Source organism: Syngnathus typhle, linkage group LG20 (genome assembly GCF_033458585.1).
Source record: "Syngnathus typhle isolate RoL2023-S1 ecotype Sweden linkage group LG20, RoL_Styp_1.0, whole genome shotgun sequence".
NCBI lineage: Eukaryota > Metazoa > Chordata > Actinopteri > Syngnathiformes > Syngnathidae > Syngnathus > Syngnathus typhle.
This window is the reverse complement of record NC_083757.1, coordinates 302,501-316,963: the sequence shown is the minus strand read 5'-3', so window position 1 is coordinate 316,963 and position 14,463 is coordinate 302,501. Positions and strand designations below refer to the sequence as shown.

At 49.4% G+C, this 14,463-nt stretch overlaps 1 protein-coding gene across 1 annotated transcript in view; it reads left to right on the top strand.

The window, feature by feature from the left end:
• The first annotated feature begins 6,271 nt into the window (after positions 1-6,271).
• Positions 6,272-14,463, top strand: part of nxph1 (neurexophilin 1) — a 12,234-nt gene continuing 4,042 nt past the window's right edge. The window contains exon 1 of the mRNA XM_061268040.1: positions 6,272-6,913. Coding sequence (XP_061124024.1) covers positions 6,860-6,913 — 54 coding nt within the window. The 5' untranslated portion in view covers positions 6,272-6,859. The remainder of the gene's footprint in view (positions 6,914-14,463) is intronic.

Here is a 14,463-nt window from a genome sequence, read left to right as displayed (position 1 = left end):
TGCATACGATGAAGGCTGCCAGGGAGAGGCAAAGCGCAAACGGCAAAACCATTGACACCAGAAAAGGTGGCCAAAGGACACAAATCAACAGAGGCGAAGGAGAGGAGCCGCCGCCGTCGTCGCCCTCGCTGCCACCGAAGAAATCAGCGGCCACGGCGGTATAGGGTGTCTCGAGCCACTTCCGAGGACTGGCACGTGTACGGGCTCACGTCCATTTCCGAGGCGTTCATAATGACCAGACCTTGGCTGTACGTGCGGTACTTGGCGCTGGACTCCAGCGTCCGGTCGGCAAAGCCCCAGTGGACCTGCGCAGAGTTGGAGCAGGCCTGGCAAGGCAGCAGCATGTTGACCCCTAGAGCCAAAGACTTGTTCACCACCAAAGTCTGATTTCAATTTGTGTGGCTGATAAGAACTGAGCCCAAACGTTTCCCTTCCATATTCAAGAGAGCCCAAAAAATCCATCCGAGGATCGACTCTTACCAAGGATCTCACTACATGCCATGACGTACCAGGTAAGGGACAGGCGGAGACAGCGTTCAAACTTAGGATGGCCATGGTAAGGTCGGCGGACAAGGCAGCAACGGCCGAACAGAGCTCTGTGAGCAGGTCCCAGGCACAATAGGGATCTCTGGCCAGAAGGCAGTCCAGGCACGTGTCGTAGCGAGCGCAATGGCTGACTGGGATCTGGACCACGCCCGCGTCTGAGCTGACGTACAGCTGCCCCTGCAGGCTGGCTGGCCGGCCGGCCAGCCATACAATCAAGCATCAGGCGGCAGGCAACAAGAAAGCTTTTGACATTTTACCTTGCTGCTTAACAGGCGCAGTGTCCTGATGGGCTCACTTGGGAACACTGGAATCGCCTCAATGACAACCGCTTCTCCATCGGAAAAATCTTACAAGCAAATAGTTGTGGCCTTCCTTTCCATCAATTGTGTGACCGACTTTTTGTCAACCAATTGTGACACTTTGACCTACTTTTTGGCGGCGGCTGGCTTTCCCAATTGAAGCCAATCAAAGTTGCTAGGTCTTGAGGACTGACCCGCCTTTGTTGTTGCCAAGACATTTTGGAGAAACATGAATTTTCAACTGTGAATGGCCATCCCATCGCATCGCATCCCTGGCCAGGCCCGGAAGCACCTTTGCTCGCTCACTCGCTCGCTCGCTCGCTCGCTCACTCACTCGCTCACTCACTCACTCACTCGCTCACTCACTCACTCACTCACTCACTCATTCTGTGCAATGAGATGCTGCCATCTAGCGGTGGCATTTGCAACCTTAAAGCAGGGGTCTCAAAGTCCAGGCCTGGGGGGGGCCCTGCATTCCTACATGTTTTCCAAGTTACTCTTGTTCAACACACCTGATTCAATGATCAGTTCATCCTCACGTTCTGCGGGAGCCTGATCATTTTGCCCATGTCGCCTACATAAACATCTAGAAGAGGGTGCATGCATAAACATATAGTAGAAGGGGGGGGGGGGGGGGCACTAGAAATTAGGTGGATAGCATTAACCTGAATGTATCAAAGGTAGAAAACAAACAAACAAAAACAATTCAAAGTGGCCAAATATGGCGTATTGTTCAACAGAATGAACGACTACATGGCCGCAATAGGCCCGCAAGCTATAGTTGAACGGACCGACGGACACCTTGACATAGACAAAAGGTCATATAAAAGCATCCAAAATCGTGTCCCACCTAGCTTGGAAAAAAAGTCATTGCATGATAAAAACCAAAGCAAATCGTTTCCCACTTGGCTTAACGTGCACTTGACACGCTGTCAAAGCACGTCGTTAGACTGTCGATGAAACCTAGTCCGAAAAAGAGACCACGGTAAGCTCCCAAGACTTACCTGGATAGGGGATCGTCTTCCGTGCGACACGAGGCTGCACATTGCTATCGCAAAATGAGCTATAGAGTATCAAGCCGCAGACAAATCTCAGCATCATCATTGGAGACATCTCTCAAGAGTACTTGCTTGCGCCTCACCACTCTCCAACAAGTACAGACTCGGTCCGTCGGTCCGTCGGTCAGTCGGTCGGCGATGTCAAGCGAGCTGCGCTTTTCCCCTTTGTCCTTTTTTTACCCTCTTGCCGCCTTTATTTCCTTTGCCTTAATCAAGATGTTAACACGAATGATGTCAGAATGGTTTAAAAATCTCCACTTTTGCCAAAGATGGCAGTCACCATGGAGATGACATGCATGCATATTATACAACTGCATTCAAATGTCTGACAATATATCAAACGTGGTCTTTTCTAGGTCAGTTACGATTATCAAAGTATTTCCATTTGAAGTGAATGACACCTTTTGTTTGGGGCACAAAGTGATGAAAACCCCAAAAGAAATGAAAGTAGAGTCCTCGATCTCTTGTAACAATTCATAGTTCCATCAATGTGTTACATTCAAGCTTTTAAATGTTCTTCTTTTTAAAAGTGTCTTTTAAATGTTTGCATTTCACATCCTGTCCAATGCGTGCTTTTTAAAAAAAAAGAAAAAACGGTTTTAGGAAAGTGAGGAAATGTCCCGGTCTCCGAGTTTTCATTGGATCATTGAATTTACAGGCACTCGGCACGGCGTCGGTGGCTGCTTGGAAAATGTGTGGGCCTCCCTCCGACCGGGGACTGCCTGCCGGCTGACAGACCTGCAACTTTAAGGCTAACAACACTAGTGGCCCTTCCATCCATCCATACGGTACGTACAGTACAGTAGAGTACCCATGCGTGGATGCGTCCGTCCGTCCGTCCGTCCGTCCGTCCATCCGTCCGCCCGTCCGTCCGTCCATCCATCCATCCATCCATCCATCCATCCATCCATCCCTCCATCCCTCCATCCCTCCATCCCTCCATCCCTCCATCCCTCCATCCCTCCATCCCTCCATCCATCCATCCATCCATCCATCCATCCATCCATCCATCCATCCATCCATCCCTCCATCCCTCCATCCCTCCATCCCTCCATCCATCCATCCATCCATCCATCCATCCCCCCACCCTTATGACAAAGTGCTTTACGAACACCGAAGAGAAAAGATCCCATCCCATCCCATCCCACTTTGCCGATTTGCCTCGTTTTTCTTTGAAGCGGCCGAGGTCAAAGTCTCCTTTCACGCTGCACGTCGGTTCTTCCAAGCGCCAAGTGCCAGCGTGTTGTGGGCGCATGCAATGCATTGTTCAAGAAGACATTTGCAGTATTTCATTCCTCCACTAGATGTCAATGCTAGACCCAATCTAAAAGTGAGCGGCAAAGCAGTTCAGAGTCGGGCTCTTGTTTCCGAGTAGAATCTACTCGGGGTGGGCAATTGCGCTCCGGGGGGCCGGGGTCCTGCAGCACGTTTTCTATGTCACCCTGTTGCAACACACCTGATTCAAACGGTCAGCCTACCTCCAAAAGATGGAGGACAGCACCGGCCGGCCTCCTCGACGAGGAGCGCAATTGCCCACCCCTGGAGTAGATGATAGTCAAAAACCTCTTGGTTTCTCCATTGATCTATCTGGAGTGAGTTCACCAGGGCAAAGAAAAGCCCCAAAAGGCACTTGAGCATTTCTTTTGCGTTGTCTTTTTAAGGAAATAAGACAAAAGGTTGATTGGATTTGAAGGGCAAGTAAGAAGAACTTGGTAATTATCCAACATATATGTTATGTTTGTATACTTTTGAGAATAGGCAATATAGGAAACGGATGTACCCTCAAAATAATACGAGTAATGGCGTTACATGAAGTCAAGGCCAATTACAATAACTTGCAAGCGTGTGGCGGTGGCTCACATCATTATGTTTCAATTTGCTTTTCTTCCATTCCTTAAATTGTTGTGCTCTGCTTGTTGAAGTCTTGTAATTGCCTTTATCATCAGCGCTCCTAATTAAGATCAGATGGAAACAGAGATTGCCTTTTTTGGTCCTCTCATTTAATCAGCACTTCACCTAATCATGTCTCCGTTAACTCCCCGCCCGCTGCTAAGAAAAGGAAGTCCTCCGGGCTGGGCCGGGCCGGGCCGGGCTGGGCCAATCAATTAAGGAAAGCTGTAAAAGCCACTCCAATCCGATGTGACTTTGCCGCGAGCTCAAGGAAAGAAATCAAAATATGATGACGCACATGTGCCCAAATTGTTGCAGGCAAAAGATGGCTTTTTCCACATAAATGCGCTCTACGTCAACTGATTAGCTATTTGTTTGGGCCCAAAAAATCGGTCCGTCCATTAGTATCATCCATGAAAATGTCACTTATCTTTGAAATAGTTGAAAGCAGCACACAGTGTGTACATTTGTCTCCACGAAAATCGATTTTGAGAAGGACACATCAAATAAATACAACTGGCTATGCTCACTCGGATGGCTAAAAAACAACAACAGCTTGTCAATGTAGTCATGCACTTCTCAAGTAGCCCTCACCAGTATTTTTTTTGATTTAGTATTCTTCTTCTTTTTTTTTTTTTACATGAACTTGTGCAAAACACAAGTGAAGAAATCCAAAGTTTCTGAATCACACCACTGCGGCACCCACCAGAACAGTTCATCCGCCACGTTGAGCCCCACCCAAAAAAGCCACCTCTTTTCCATCTTCACATTGTCAACAGGCCAAAGAGAAACTTGTGTTTCTCGAAACGCCTTTTGCAGTCAGGCTAATTGCGGCCAGGAAGCAATTGGTAGCCAGCCGGTCGGCCGGCCGGCTGCATCCTTTGGCCGGCCCGCCGGTGCTACTCAGCCATTCATCTCTGTCAGCCCTCCCCGCATGCATGGTGGTTGGTGAAAAGCGCTGGCTGCCTTGACGGTGACTGCAGGCTGGCTGCCGGGCTTTTGGTTGTACGCACATGGCGTTGAAGTGCGGCCCTTGCGGTCAAGCCGCCGAGCGACGCTTGACACGGCAGCTGCTTGGGCCGCAGCCAGCCAGCCAGCCAGCCAGCCAGCCACTGAGCGAGCGAGCGCCTTGCCTGAGGGCCCGCGGCAACATCTGCCCTCACAATTGGAGCCGAGCCGGCGGAAGGTTTCCGTGCCAGCTCGGCGGACACTAACTCTGCAATCATCCTCTTTCTTTGTGCTCTCGCCCAAAAGCACGCCATTAGGAAGTGCCTACACTGTCATTTCCGAGTGCCTGCCCGCTAATGAATGGCCACTATCAAAAAAAATCAGCAAATTGCTCTGGCAAAAGAGGAAGCCAAGCAGGTGTTTGAACCAAGACGTGCATGTCAGTCCTTTCTTTTTTTCTGTGCGCGTTGATTGGCCAGCTGCAGCTGCAGGCCTATTGCTTCTTGCAAATGGGCCCTTAGTACACGACAACTCACTTCTTCAAACTTGCTACCAATGCATTTGGAGGAAATGTAGCTTTATATTGTGGCGCCACAATGGAAGTACGCAGGCAGGCAGGCAGGCAGGCAGGCAGGCAGGCAGGCAGGCAGGCAGGCAGGCAGGCAGGAAGGCAAGCCAGCCCTGGTGATTTATTCTCCCTTGTTCAGTCTCTCCGTGTCACACTGGGCCCGCCGTGAAGGCTATCTGGACCATTCAGCGCAGGTTCCCATCAGCCAAGCTGTCTGAGTTATGGCCAAAATACAAGAAGAGCACTCCAGTGTTGTAGCAGCAGCAGCAGCAGAGGCAGCAGCAAGGCTGGCTGACTGGAAGGATTTATGAAAGTCTTTTCTTTGCTGTCGTGTGACAAAAAGGATGCTATCTGTCTGTCTGTCTGTCTGTCTGTCCCCAACCTAGAGACACGCACTCGGCAAGAGTGCAAACTTGCCTCTGCTCGCTCACAGGGTGGGCAGATGAATGGAGCGGCAGCGGCAGCGGCAGCGGCAGCGGCAGCGGCAGCACTTTCTACACCATGCAGTGAAAAGTAACACATCAGAAATAGTCCAGCAAACATGTATTGCTGCATGTCTTCCCGTTAGGGAAAGGACACTTAGTAGTGTATTGTGTGTATTGACCACACAATAGGTCCCCCTCAAATAGTGATTGATTGTATTACTCATTATTTCCCCTGTAAAACTCTTAGTGTGAGTTCAAAATGTTAGAAGAAACTAGTATTTGACTTTGAGCAAACTATTTGCGTTTGCCTGCCCCCATGCACAGCACTCGAGCGAGCCCCATGTATCTCCTTTTGTGTGAGAACCCCTCTGATTGTGCTGAAGGCAGGCAGGCAGCCAGCCGCCCGCCCTACCGACCGACCGACCGACCGACCGACCGACCGCCCTACCGACCGACCGACCGACCGCCCTACCGACCGACCGACCGCCCGCCCTTGCTCGACCATGGCTGCGCACACGCGCGCGCTATAAAGGGGAAGGCTCCCTTGTGTCACTTTCACATCAGCGGCAGCTGCTCAACTATGAGCGCGACTCCTGGATTAACGCTCCCAAGTACGTAACTGTTTGTAGCGCCAATCTTTGCTTTTCTTCTTTTTTTTTCCTTTTTTTTCTTTGCCCTTCCTTCCTGCCTTTCTTTCTTCCTGCCTTTCTTTCTTTCTTTCTTTCTTGCTTTCTTGCTTTCTTGCTTTCTTTTTTGCTTTCTTTTTTGCTTTCTTGCTTTCTTTTTTGCTTTCTTGCTTTCTTGCTTTCTTGCTTTCTTGCTTTCTTGCTTTCTTCAATTTACTCGGTCCGTCAGCGGCTGGCTCCTTTTCGCATCCTCCCCTCCTCTTCCAGCAAGCCTGCGGTCATGGCTTGCGCCGCCCGGCTGTTTGACAACTTGAGCGCGCAGTGAGGTAGACGCACCTGCATGGGTGGATTGATGCTCCTACCATAGAGTCAGTCAGTCAGTCAGTCAGTCAGTCAGTCAGTCAGTCAGTCAGTCAGTCAGTCAGTCAGTCAGTCAGTCGTAGCACGTAGCATCCGAAGGAAATTTGAGCGAGCGAGCGAGCGAGCAGCTGGAGGGAGGATGCAGGGGACGTGTTGGTGCGCCGTGTTCCTCCTCATGCCTGTACTAAACCTGGTAAGTTGGACCAAGAGACAAAACGTTCATCGATTTGATCCAACATTTCATGTCATGTCGCTATGCATGGGCAGCGGGAGGGACTTTTGGAGTGTGTCTGTCTGTCAGTCTGTCTGTCTGTCATTCGTCTCAGTGCGCACTTGCAAAAGTCCCACGCTTTCTCCAAACTAACATTTAGCTTCATATTATCTTCATGAACTACATCTGAAAAAAGATTGTTCTTCTCTATTTTATTTTATTTGATGCTATTTAGTATTTACAACTTTGTGAGACTTTGTAAAATGCACTTCAATAATTCGATAGCGTTCAATCCAAAGCGGAAGAGTAATAAAATGTAAAACGTGTTTCTGCGGGGACATCCTTCCTTCCTTCCTTCCTTCCTTCCTTCCTTCCTTCCTTCCTTCCTTCCTTCCTTCCTTCCTTCCTTCCTTCCTTCCTTCCTTCCTTCCTTCCTTCCTTCCTTCCTTCCTTCCTTCCTTCCTTCCTTCCTTCCTTCCTTCCTTCCTTCCTTCCTTCCTTCCTTCCTTCCTTCCTTCCTTCCTTCCTTCCTTCCTTCCTTCCTTCCTTCCTTCCTTCCTTCCTTCCTTCCTTCCTTCCTTCCTGCCTTCCTGCCTTCCTGCCTTCCTGCCTTCCTGCCTTCCTGCCTTCCTGCCTTCCTGCCTTCCTTCCTTCCTTCCTTCCTTCCTTCCTTCCTTCCTTACTGCCTTACTGCCTTACTGCCTTCCTTCCTTCCTTCCTTCCTTCCTTCCTTCCTTCCTGCCTGCCTTCCTTCCTTCCTTCCTTCCTTCCTTCCTTCCTTCCTTCCTGCCTTCCTCCCTTCCTTCCGCCCGCCCGTCCGTAACAGCATCTCACGGGGCCGCCAAGAAACTAAATGTCGCTTCTCTTTGCATTAATAGACAGAGGGCATATTAGACAGGAATCCAACTTTTCGTGCTGTTTGTATTTTTTGGAACTTGAAAGCCCAGTTTCTATTTGGTGGAGTGCAAAGCTCCTGTCGGTAACTTGACGCACAGAAATATAGGCTTCACACAATTGCTCATCAATCCATTTCAAAGTGCATTTTACTTCCTGTGAATTGTTTTGCTGTGATTTTACAAATTAAGAAAATACATCTGTTTTTATTTCTTGATTCGAACAAATTGTTCAATCAAGTTGTGTTTTTTAATCCACGCAAAACGATGCACTCTGGACTGGTGTGTATTTTTCAATCGATGAAAACCGCCTTCAAATAATCGACAACAAATGTAGATACAATCTATTACTGTGTCCACCTTTCCACACATGCGTAGTATATTAAAGCGCACGTTCATCGATATCAAGTATTTGTCCATTTCATGTCCTAATGTGCTTTCATAGGTCAATGTTAATGGATAGAGGAACACGAGTTTAGATTGACTTTGGGTCACGCCTCATATCCAGGCATTCCAGGAAAAAAAAAATAGAATGAAATGAAATTAAAAAAAAAAGAATCCTCAGTACTATTCACCCCGAAACGAAATGAGTAGTTCCAAATGGACTCTTGTACAGAGAAATGCGCGCGCAAAGGGAGCCTATTGTGCTGCGCGCTAACAAGCTGCCTTATCCGCAGCAGCAAGGATTAATGGTGAACTTTGATGCTTTTACTCGGTGTTAAAGCCACTTAAGCCTCTTGTCTGCTGAGATACGTGTCTTGACCTGAATAAGAGCTCAGGCCCAGGTAGGCGGCCGAGCGCGCGCGCGAGCGAGCAGTCTATCAAACGGAGCGGCGCATGGACACGCTTGCTCGCTCGCTCGCTCACCTACGGGTTCACCATTCAATTAACGGAGGTGGCTGGGAGGGGGGCGCTTGATTCCTGGAGAGCAAAATCCCGTCTGGCGTTGCTCCATCAGACCATTGAACAAAATAAGAGCACTTGTTTTCTATTGTTTGATCGCATTGTCATGGTATAAACAAAGGCATCAAGCGTTTTTCTCCCATCAGAGAGTGAAAACATTTGAATGTCTTCATGATGAAGGCACCATTAAGTCTTTTCAATCCTTTCTTTACATTCTTTCAAACAGAAGCCCATACTTGTGTCATTCTTTTTCTAAATGTGCCTGTCCGTCAGGACCCCAAATATACATACGTACGTACGTACGTCTGTAGAAATAAACATTGAAGACTTGATGGCTTAGCATCTGTCATCCAGATGAGGAAGAATAAAGTCAAGCAGGGAGGGCTCTTTGTTTGCCGCCACCCACTGCAGTGCTATCTGCCGGGGGGCATCGCTGATGATTAAATTGTTATTATCAAAGGCAGCAAATGTAGCCAAGCAGCCAGTGCTGCATGTGCAGAGCGAGCGGGCGGGCGGGCGGGGGGGTCGCGCAGACTTGTAAAGCACCGTGACCCCCCCCCCCCCCCACCACCCTCTTTTTTTTAAGCATTATCAACATGTCAATTGAACCATTTTCATGGGCTCAGGTGTTGTCTCGCTTCAAACACACAAGCGTACATATGCTACAAATGCAGGCGACAAGCACTAAGATGAGTTGCTGTTTTCTTCGTGAGCATTCAACCCCCCCCGTATTTTCCTTGCTTGATCTTTTAAAGCCAACTCAGTGAAGTGAATTTCCAGTCTTCACGCAAGTGGCCATCCATAGTTTTGGAATGCGCTGGAAGGCAAACAATGGCCGTAAGCCGGATTGGCACCGAGCGCGAGGCACGTGTCGTGGTCGGTGCCGCCGCCGCCGCAAGTAAGAGCGTGACATTTGTCAAGTTTCCCACCGCTGTTTGCAGATGGAACGGGATTGCCTCGTGCTGTTTATCTCCAGCCGTTCAGATCCGTTTGACAAAATCCACTAAACAATACACATGATTTGGATGTTTTCACTGAGAAAAGAAAGAAAGAAAGAAAAAATAACATTAAGCGGTAATGAAAAGCAAAAACCCCCTTGACGGAAGTAATAATGCATGAATGCTAATGACAAAATAATCAGCGAGTGTGTTCCCATTCCGCGCATCACATGATCTGACAAATGTTTTATTGCGCCCCCTTCGCTAAATCAACTGCTATGCCGCCGAGGAAGCCTCCATGTTAATTATGAGCAGGGACGTACGATTCATCACTGAGCTATAGATGCTTTTGGAACCAAATGCTGCTTTCCCCCCATTGCATAATCTCTAGTAATCATTTGGAATTGACACTTCAAGGTGACCCGGGCTTGTTGTGGTGGGTGCTTTTCTCGGCCGGCGTGAAGCGTAACCTGCGTGATCTGCTGGCTGAGATGTGAGCGCTGCCTCGCTACCTCCCTCCCTGCATCTATCTCCCCAGGGGCCTTGGCGTCCACTTGCAAACAGCCAAAAACAACATTTGACCTTGGTGGCTGCCTATTAAGTCAATGATAATAGTGGCCTACCTACTGTGGAGGGAGGGAAGGAAGGAAGGAAGGAAGGAAGGGAGGGAGGGAGGGAGGAATGGGAGGAAGGGAGGGAGGAAGGGAGGAAGGAAGGAAGGAAGGCGGGAAGGAAGGAAGGAAGGAAGGAAGGAAGGAAGGAAGGAAGGAAGGAAGGAAGGAAGGAAGGAAGGAAGGAAGGAAGGAAGGAAGGAAGGAAGGAAGGAAGGAAGGAAGGAAGGAAGGAAGGAAGGAAGGAAGGAAGGGGCACACTAAGCTCCTGGCGTGTTTTTCCACTCAACATTTCCCATCCAGATGAGAGAAAAACGTGGCAGAGATTTGGATGTGTGAAATGGAGAGGGAGGCATCTCCTCCCAAATGTAAGTCAAGCCAAGTGTTTGTGTGCCGCGTGGTGCAGCAGCGGGATGATTAATGACGCGCTAGCCTCTACTCCCTCATCCGTTTTGCGCTCGAGATTGTGTTCACAGTTCAGAGGTCAGAGATGGAGCTTGCCGCCGTCCGTCCAAGGCCATTTGAAAATCTCAGGCAACCTATGGCCCAGTTCCAGAGGCTCCAGAAAGGCTTCCCTGCAATCGGGCACCTTGATAACGCCACAACGGTGTCTCTGTAGGCGGGCGGGAAATTCACGAGGTTTGATTGGCCATGTTTGAGCGTGCCAAACAAGGAATTGGACTTGGGTAAATCACAGCCTCTGTTCAACATTCAGGTGACTGACAACGCTCAGGACGTGATGTGAAAAATGGCAACTATTCTCAAACATCCCCTGATCCAGTATAGTTTGACTTTGTGGATGAATCCTTTCAGTGGTTTAGCTCAAATTCCTGAAATTGCTTTGACGTAGGTAGCGGTGATACCACGACAGCCTTTGCACCCGGCCGGCCGGCCGGCTAGGCTACACAAGTAAAGATGACGTACTCATCGGTAGAAATGGGAACAAAAGATTGTGGCTGAGGTCCGCAAAAGATTATGTTAGTTCCTTTAATCATTTGTCTTCCCCTGCTAAACTTGCAAGCGTGCTTGAACACACACGGAGGGAGCACCTAATTGCTCCCCATCATCCATACAAGCGGCATAACGTGCAGACATGAACATGGAGCAAGCTTGTTTTGCAGACAACACAAAGCGCAGAGAGCGAGAGACCTTGGCCAGTGCCAGGACAGTGAATTTTATTCAATCGATCATTGGCCGTGTCGCTTTGGAGCGGCAACGTTTGACTGACCGCTATGCTCGTGTGGTGGAATTCATCCATCGATGCGCGTGCGTGCAGCCAATATTAAGGCAACGTTGGCCATTTGTGTGTATTTTGAATGGAATTAGCCACAATAACGCTGATTCGGAGCAAAGCTCATTTCCTAGCTGCCGATACTCCCAAGGGTGGCTTCAAAACTTAAATGCAATTCCATTTGATGATGGCTACATTTCTCCCAGGCGCTTGCTAAGAAATACAATACGGTTGGCTGTGTTTCCTTGCTTAGCCATCAATAAATGAGAGTGCAGATGGCTGTGCCCTCGCCCTTCTCGAGACCTGCATTGATGATTGACTCGACCGATTGGAGTCCTTATCTGTTCCCCATTGTGGGGACATGTCGGGGCTCACAATTGCAGCAGCCGCTGCGCTGGCTCTATGGAAGCAAGGAAGCAAGGAAGCAAGGAAGGACTGCTAAAGCACATGGACATGCCGTGAGAAGAAGTGCAATTCATCTTTCATTCCTCTCATACATTGATCAAAACAATTACGGGTGAAAGGAGTACTTCCTTACAGGTAGTCAAGTGTCTCACCCTTCATTTCTCCTGTCACTTTGATGGATTTGCTCCCTTTTCTTCACCTTCTTCTTCATGCAGCTGAGGGGAAAGCTCAGCTCAGCTCAGCTCAGCTCAGCTCAGGGTCACCCACCATTGTAAACATTAGCAACTCCGCCGTCGGGAAGTGCTTGTGCTTTCTTTCTCTGCACTCGGAGCCACCAAATAAGTGCAGCCAGATCTGAGAACACATGACGTGTTCCATGATATGCATGCATGCGTGCCTTTATCCTGCTTTTCCACTTGGCTTTTCTGCGCTTCTGCCGTGGTGAAAGTTAATGGCATCCATTTGACTGGTAGTAAATACGATGCGTTTCATGGTTGGAGATTAGAATGTTTCCATGTCAATTTCCACTCAAAACATCTGGCGTGCTTTCAAATCCATCTTCTAATGTCATCGTCACTCAGACTCTTTTCTAGAATTCCAACTCAAATGAATCAGCCCAAACTGTACGTATTCAATTGATCAAGTCATCCTCAAGCAACTCGCCGTCGCATCGACTTGATTTCCAAATTAGAATGGCAGCTAATTACTCCTCAAAAGTAAACACTGGCCAGTAGTGGCAAATCCTAGAATGCAATTATTTTTATAATCCATCTCAAATAGGTTTTGTAGCAAGACAATTAGCCCGTGCCTGCCTGCCTGCCTGCGCGTGTGTGTGTGCGTGTGTGTGTGTGTGTGCGTGTGTGCGTGCGTGCGTGCGTGCGTACATCTCATGCTGCAGCTGTTCTCACAGATGTGCAAAATGCTCTCATACAACAGGCTGCCACATTTAAAGCAAGCTCAACTGACATCAAGTGGGATGAGTTGTGGATGTGTCACGGTTTAATGAAAGCACCAGAAATGGCCATATGTGGTAGAAAGCCAGGCAGCCGTCGCGTGTGTGTGGGAGAGTGTGCGACATTTGGGCTTGCTTTTCTTACAAGTAGCATATCTATGTACATGGCTGTTTTTTTTTGGCTTCCAAAAGAGTCAAGCTCCTCAGCCGCCCGCCCGCCCGCCCGCCCGCTTCCTCCCTGGCATCTGTGAGCACGTCAGTCGCGATGGATCAGTCTTATATAGCATCAAGCAGAGAGAGAGAACAATAAAGACTTGTAAGTGGACATTATTCTTCCAAAAGCACCATCATTCAGCCAGATAAAAGACAAGGTCTCGACACGGGCAAAGTTGACCTGTATAGCTTTTGTTTGGATAGCGGCGCTCTTTTCTTTGGAGCCTGACAAATTGGAGCTCCCTCGCTCGCTCTTGTAAATGACCTTTACAACAAAGGGCAGACAATGAGGCAGCAGATACTGTAGCTTTACATTCCAAATAATCACCTGCCTGCCTGCCTTGCCTGCCTGCCTGCCTGCCTGCCTTGCCTGCCTGCCTGCCTGCCTGCCTGCCTGCCTGCCTGCCTGCCTGCCTGCCTGCCTGCCTGCCTGCCTGCCTGCCTGCCTGCCTGCCTGCCTGCCCAGCACGCCCGAGGCCGCCCGCCCGCTAAGATACACACACAAAAAGTGACTGACTCTTACAATTCAAGATGTAAACTGTCTATGTATTGACTCGATGGAGTCTGGAATGTCATGTTCGTCTGTGGTCAATACCATTTCAATCTATTATTTGCAATCTTGTATTTGTGGGCTGAGCATGTGTTAGTTCAATTTGAAAGCGCCGTTCTTTGTCATTCAGATTGCCGATGGTCGGTAACTCGTGTGTAACAATGCGTGTCCCCCCTCCCTCCAATCCCTCCCTCCAATCCCCCCCCCCCCCCCCCCCTCCCTCCCTCCGTCTTGAAAGGATGGCTGGCTGACCCCTATTGGATCAAATGCGGCACGGTCGGAGGCGCTGAAGTGATCCGATAGGAAACGAAAGGGCCAATTAGGCCTCGGGTAACGGATAAGGGCTGGCATTTATCGGCCGCTCTGCTTTGATGAGGCGGCGAGAGAAAGACAGGCGGGCTATCAAATCCGGAGTGAGGCGGGCAGTCACTTAACAGCTTTGGCCCTGGGGCGGGCTTCAGACAGGCAGCACGAGCCTTTGATTTTCCCATTAGCCGTTAGGTGGGACCACAGGATCCTAAAGCTACCTGACTTGTGATGAGCGCTGTGTGTTCAGCCTTATCCCACGCATGGCTCCAGATAAGGGCTAATCTCCCGCTAGCTGCTGTCCATTTACAAGCAAGCGTATCCACAATCTACATTAGCGTCAGGTGCCGGGGGGTGGCCCGGCCCGGCGGGGCCCGGCGGGGCCCGGTATCCCAGTATCCCCTCATCCTGACAGAAGCTGCTCTGAGATGCAGGTGAGCAATTGATTGACTTGGCTGGAATGAATAATGACTTCCCGCACGCCACAAAAGTGGCCCGTGGCTGCCAATTTGGAAGCAGCTGGTGTCGAT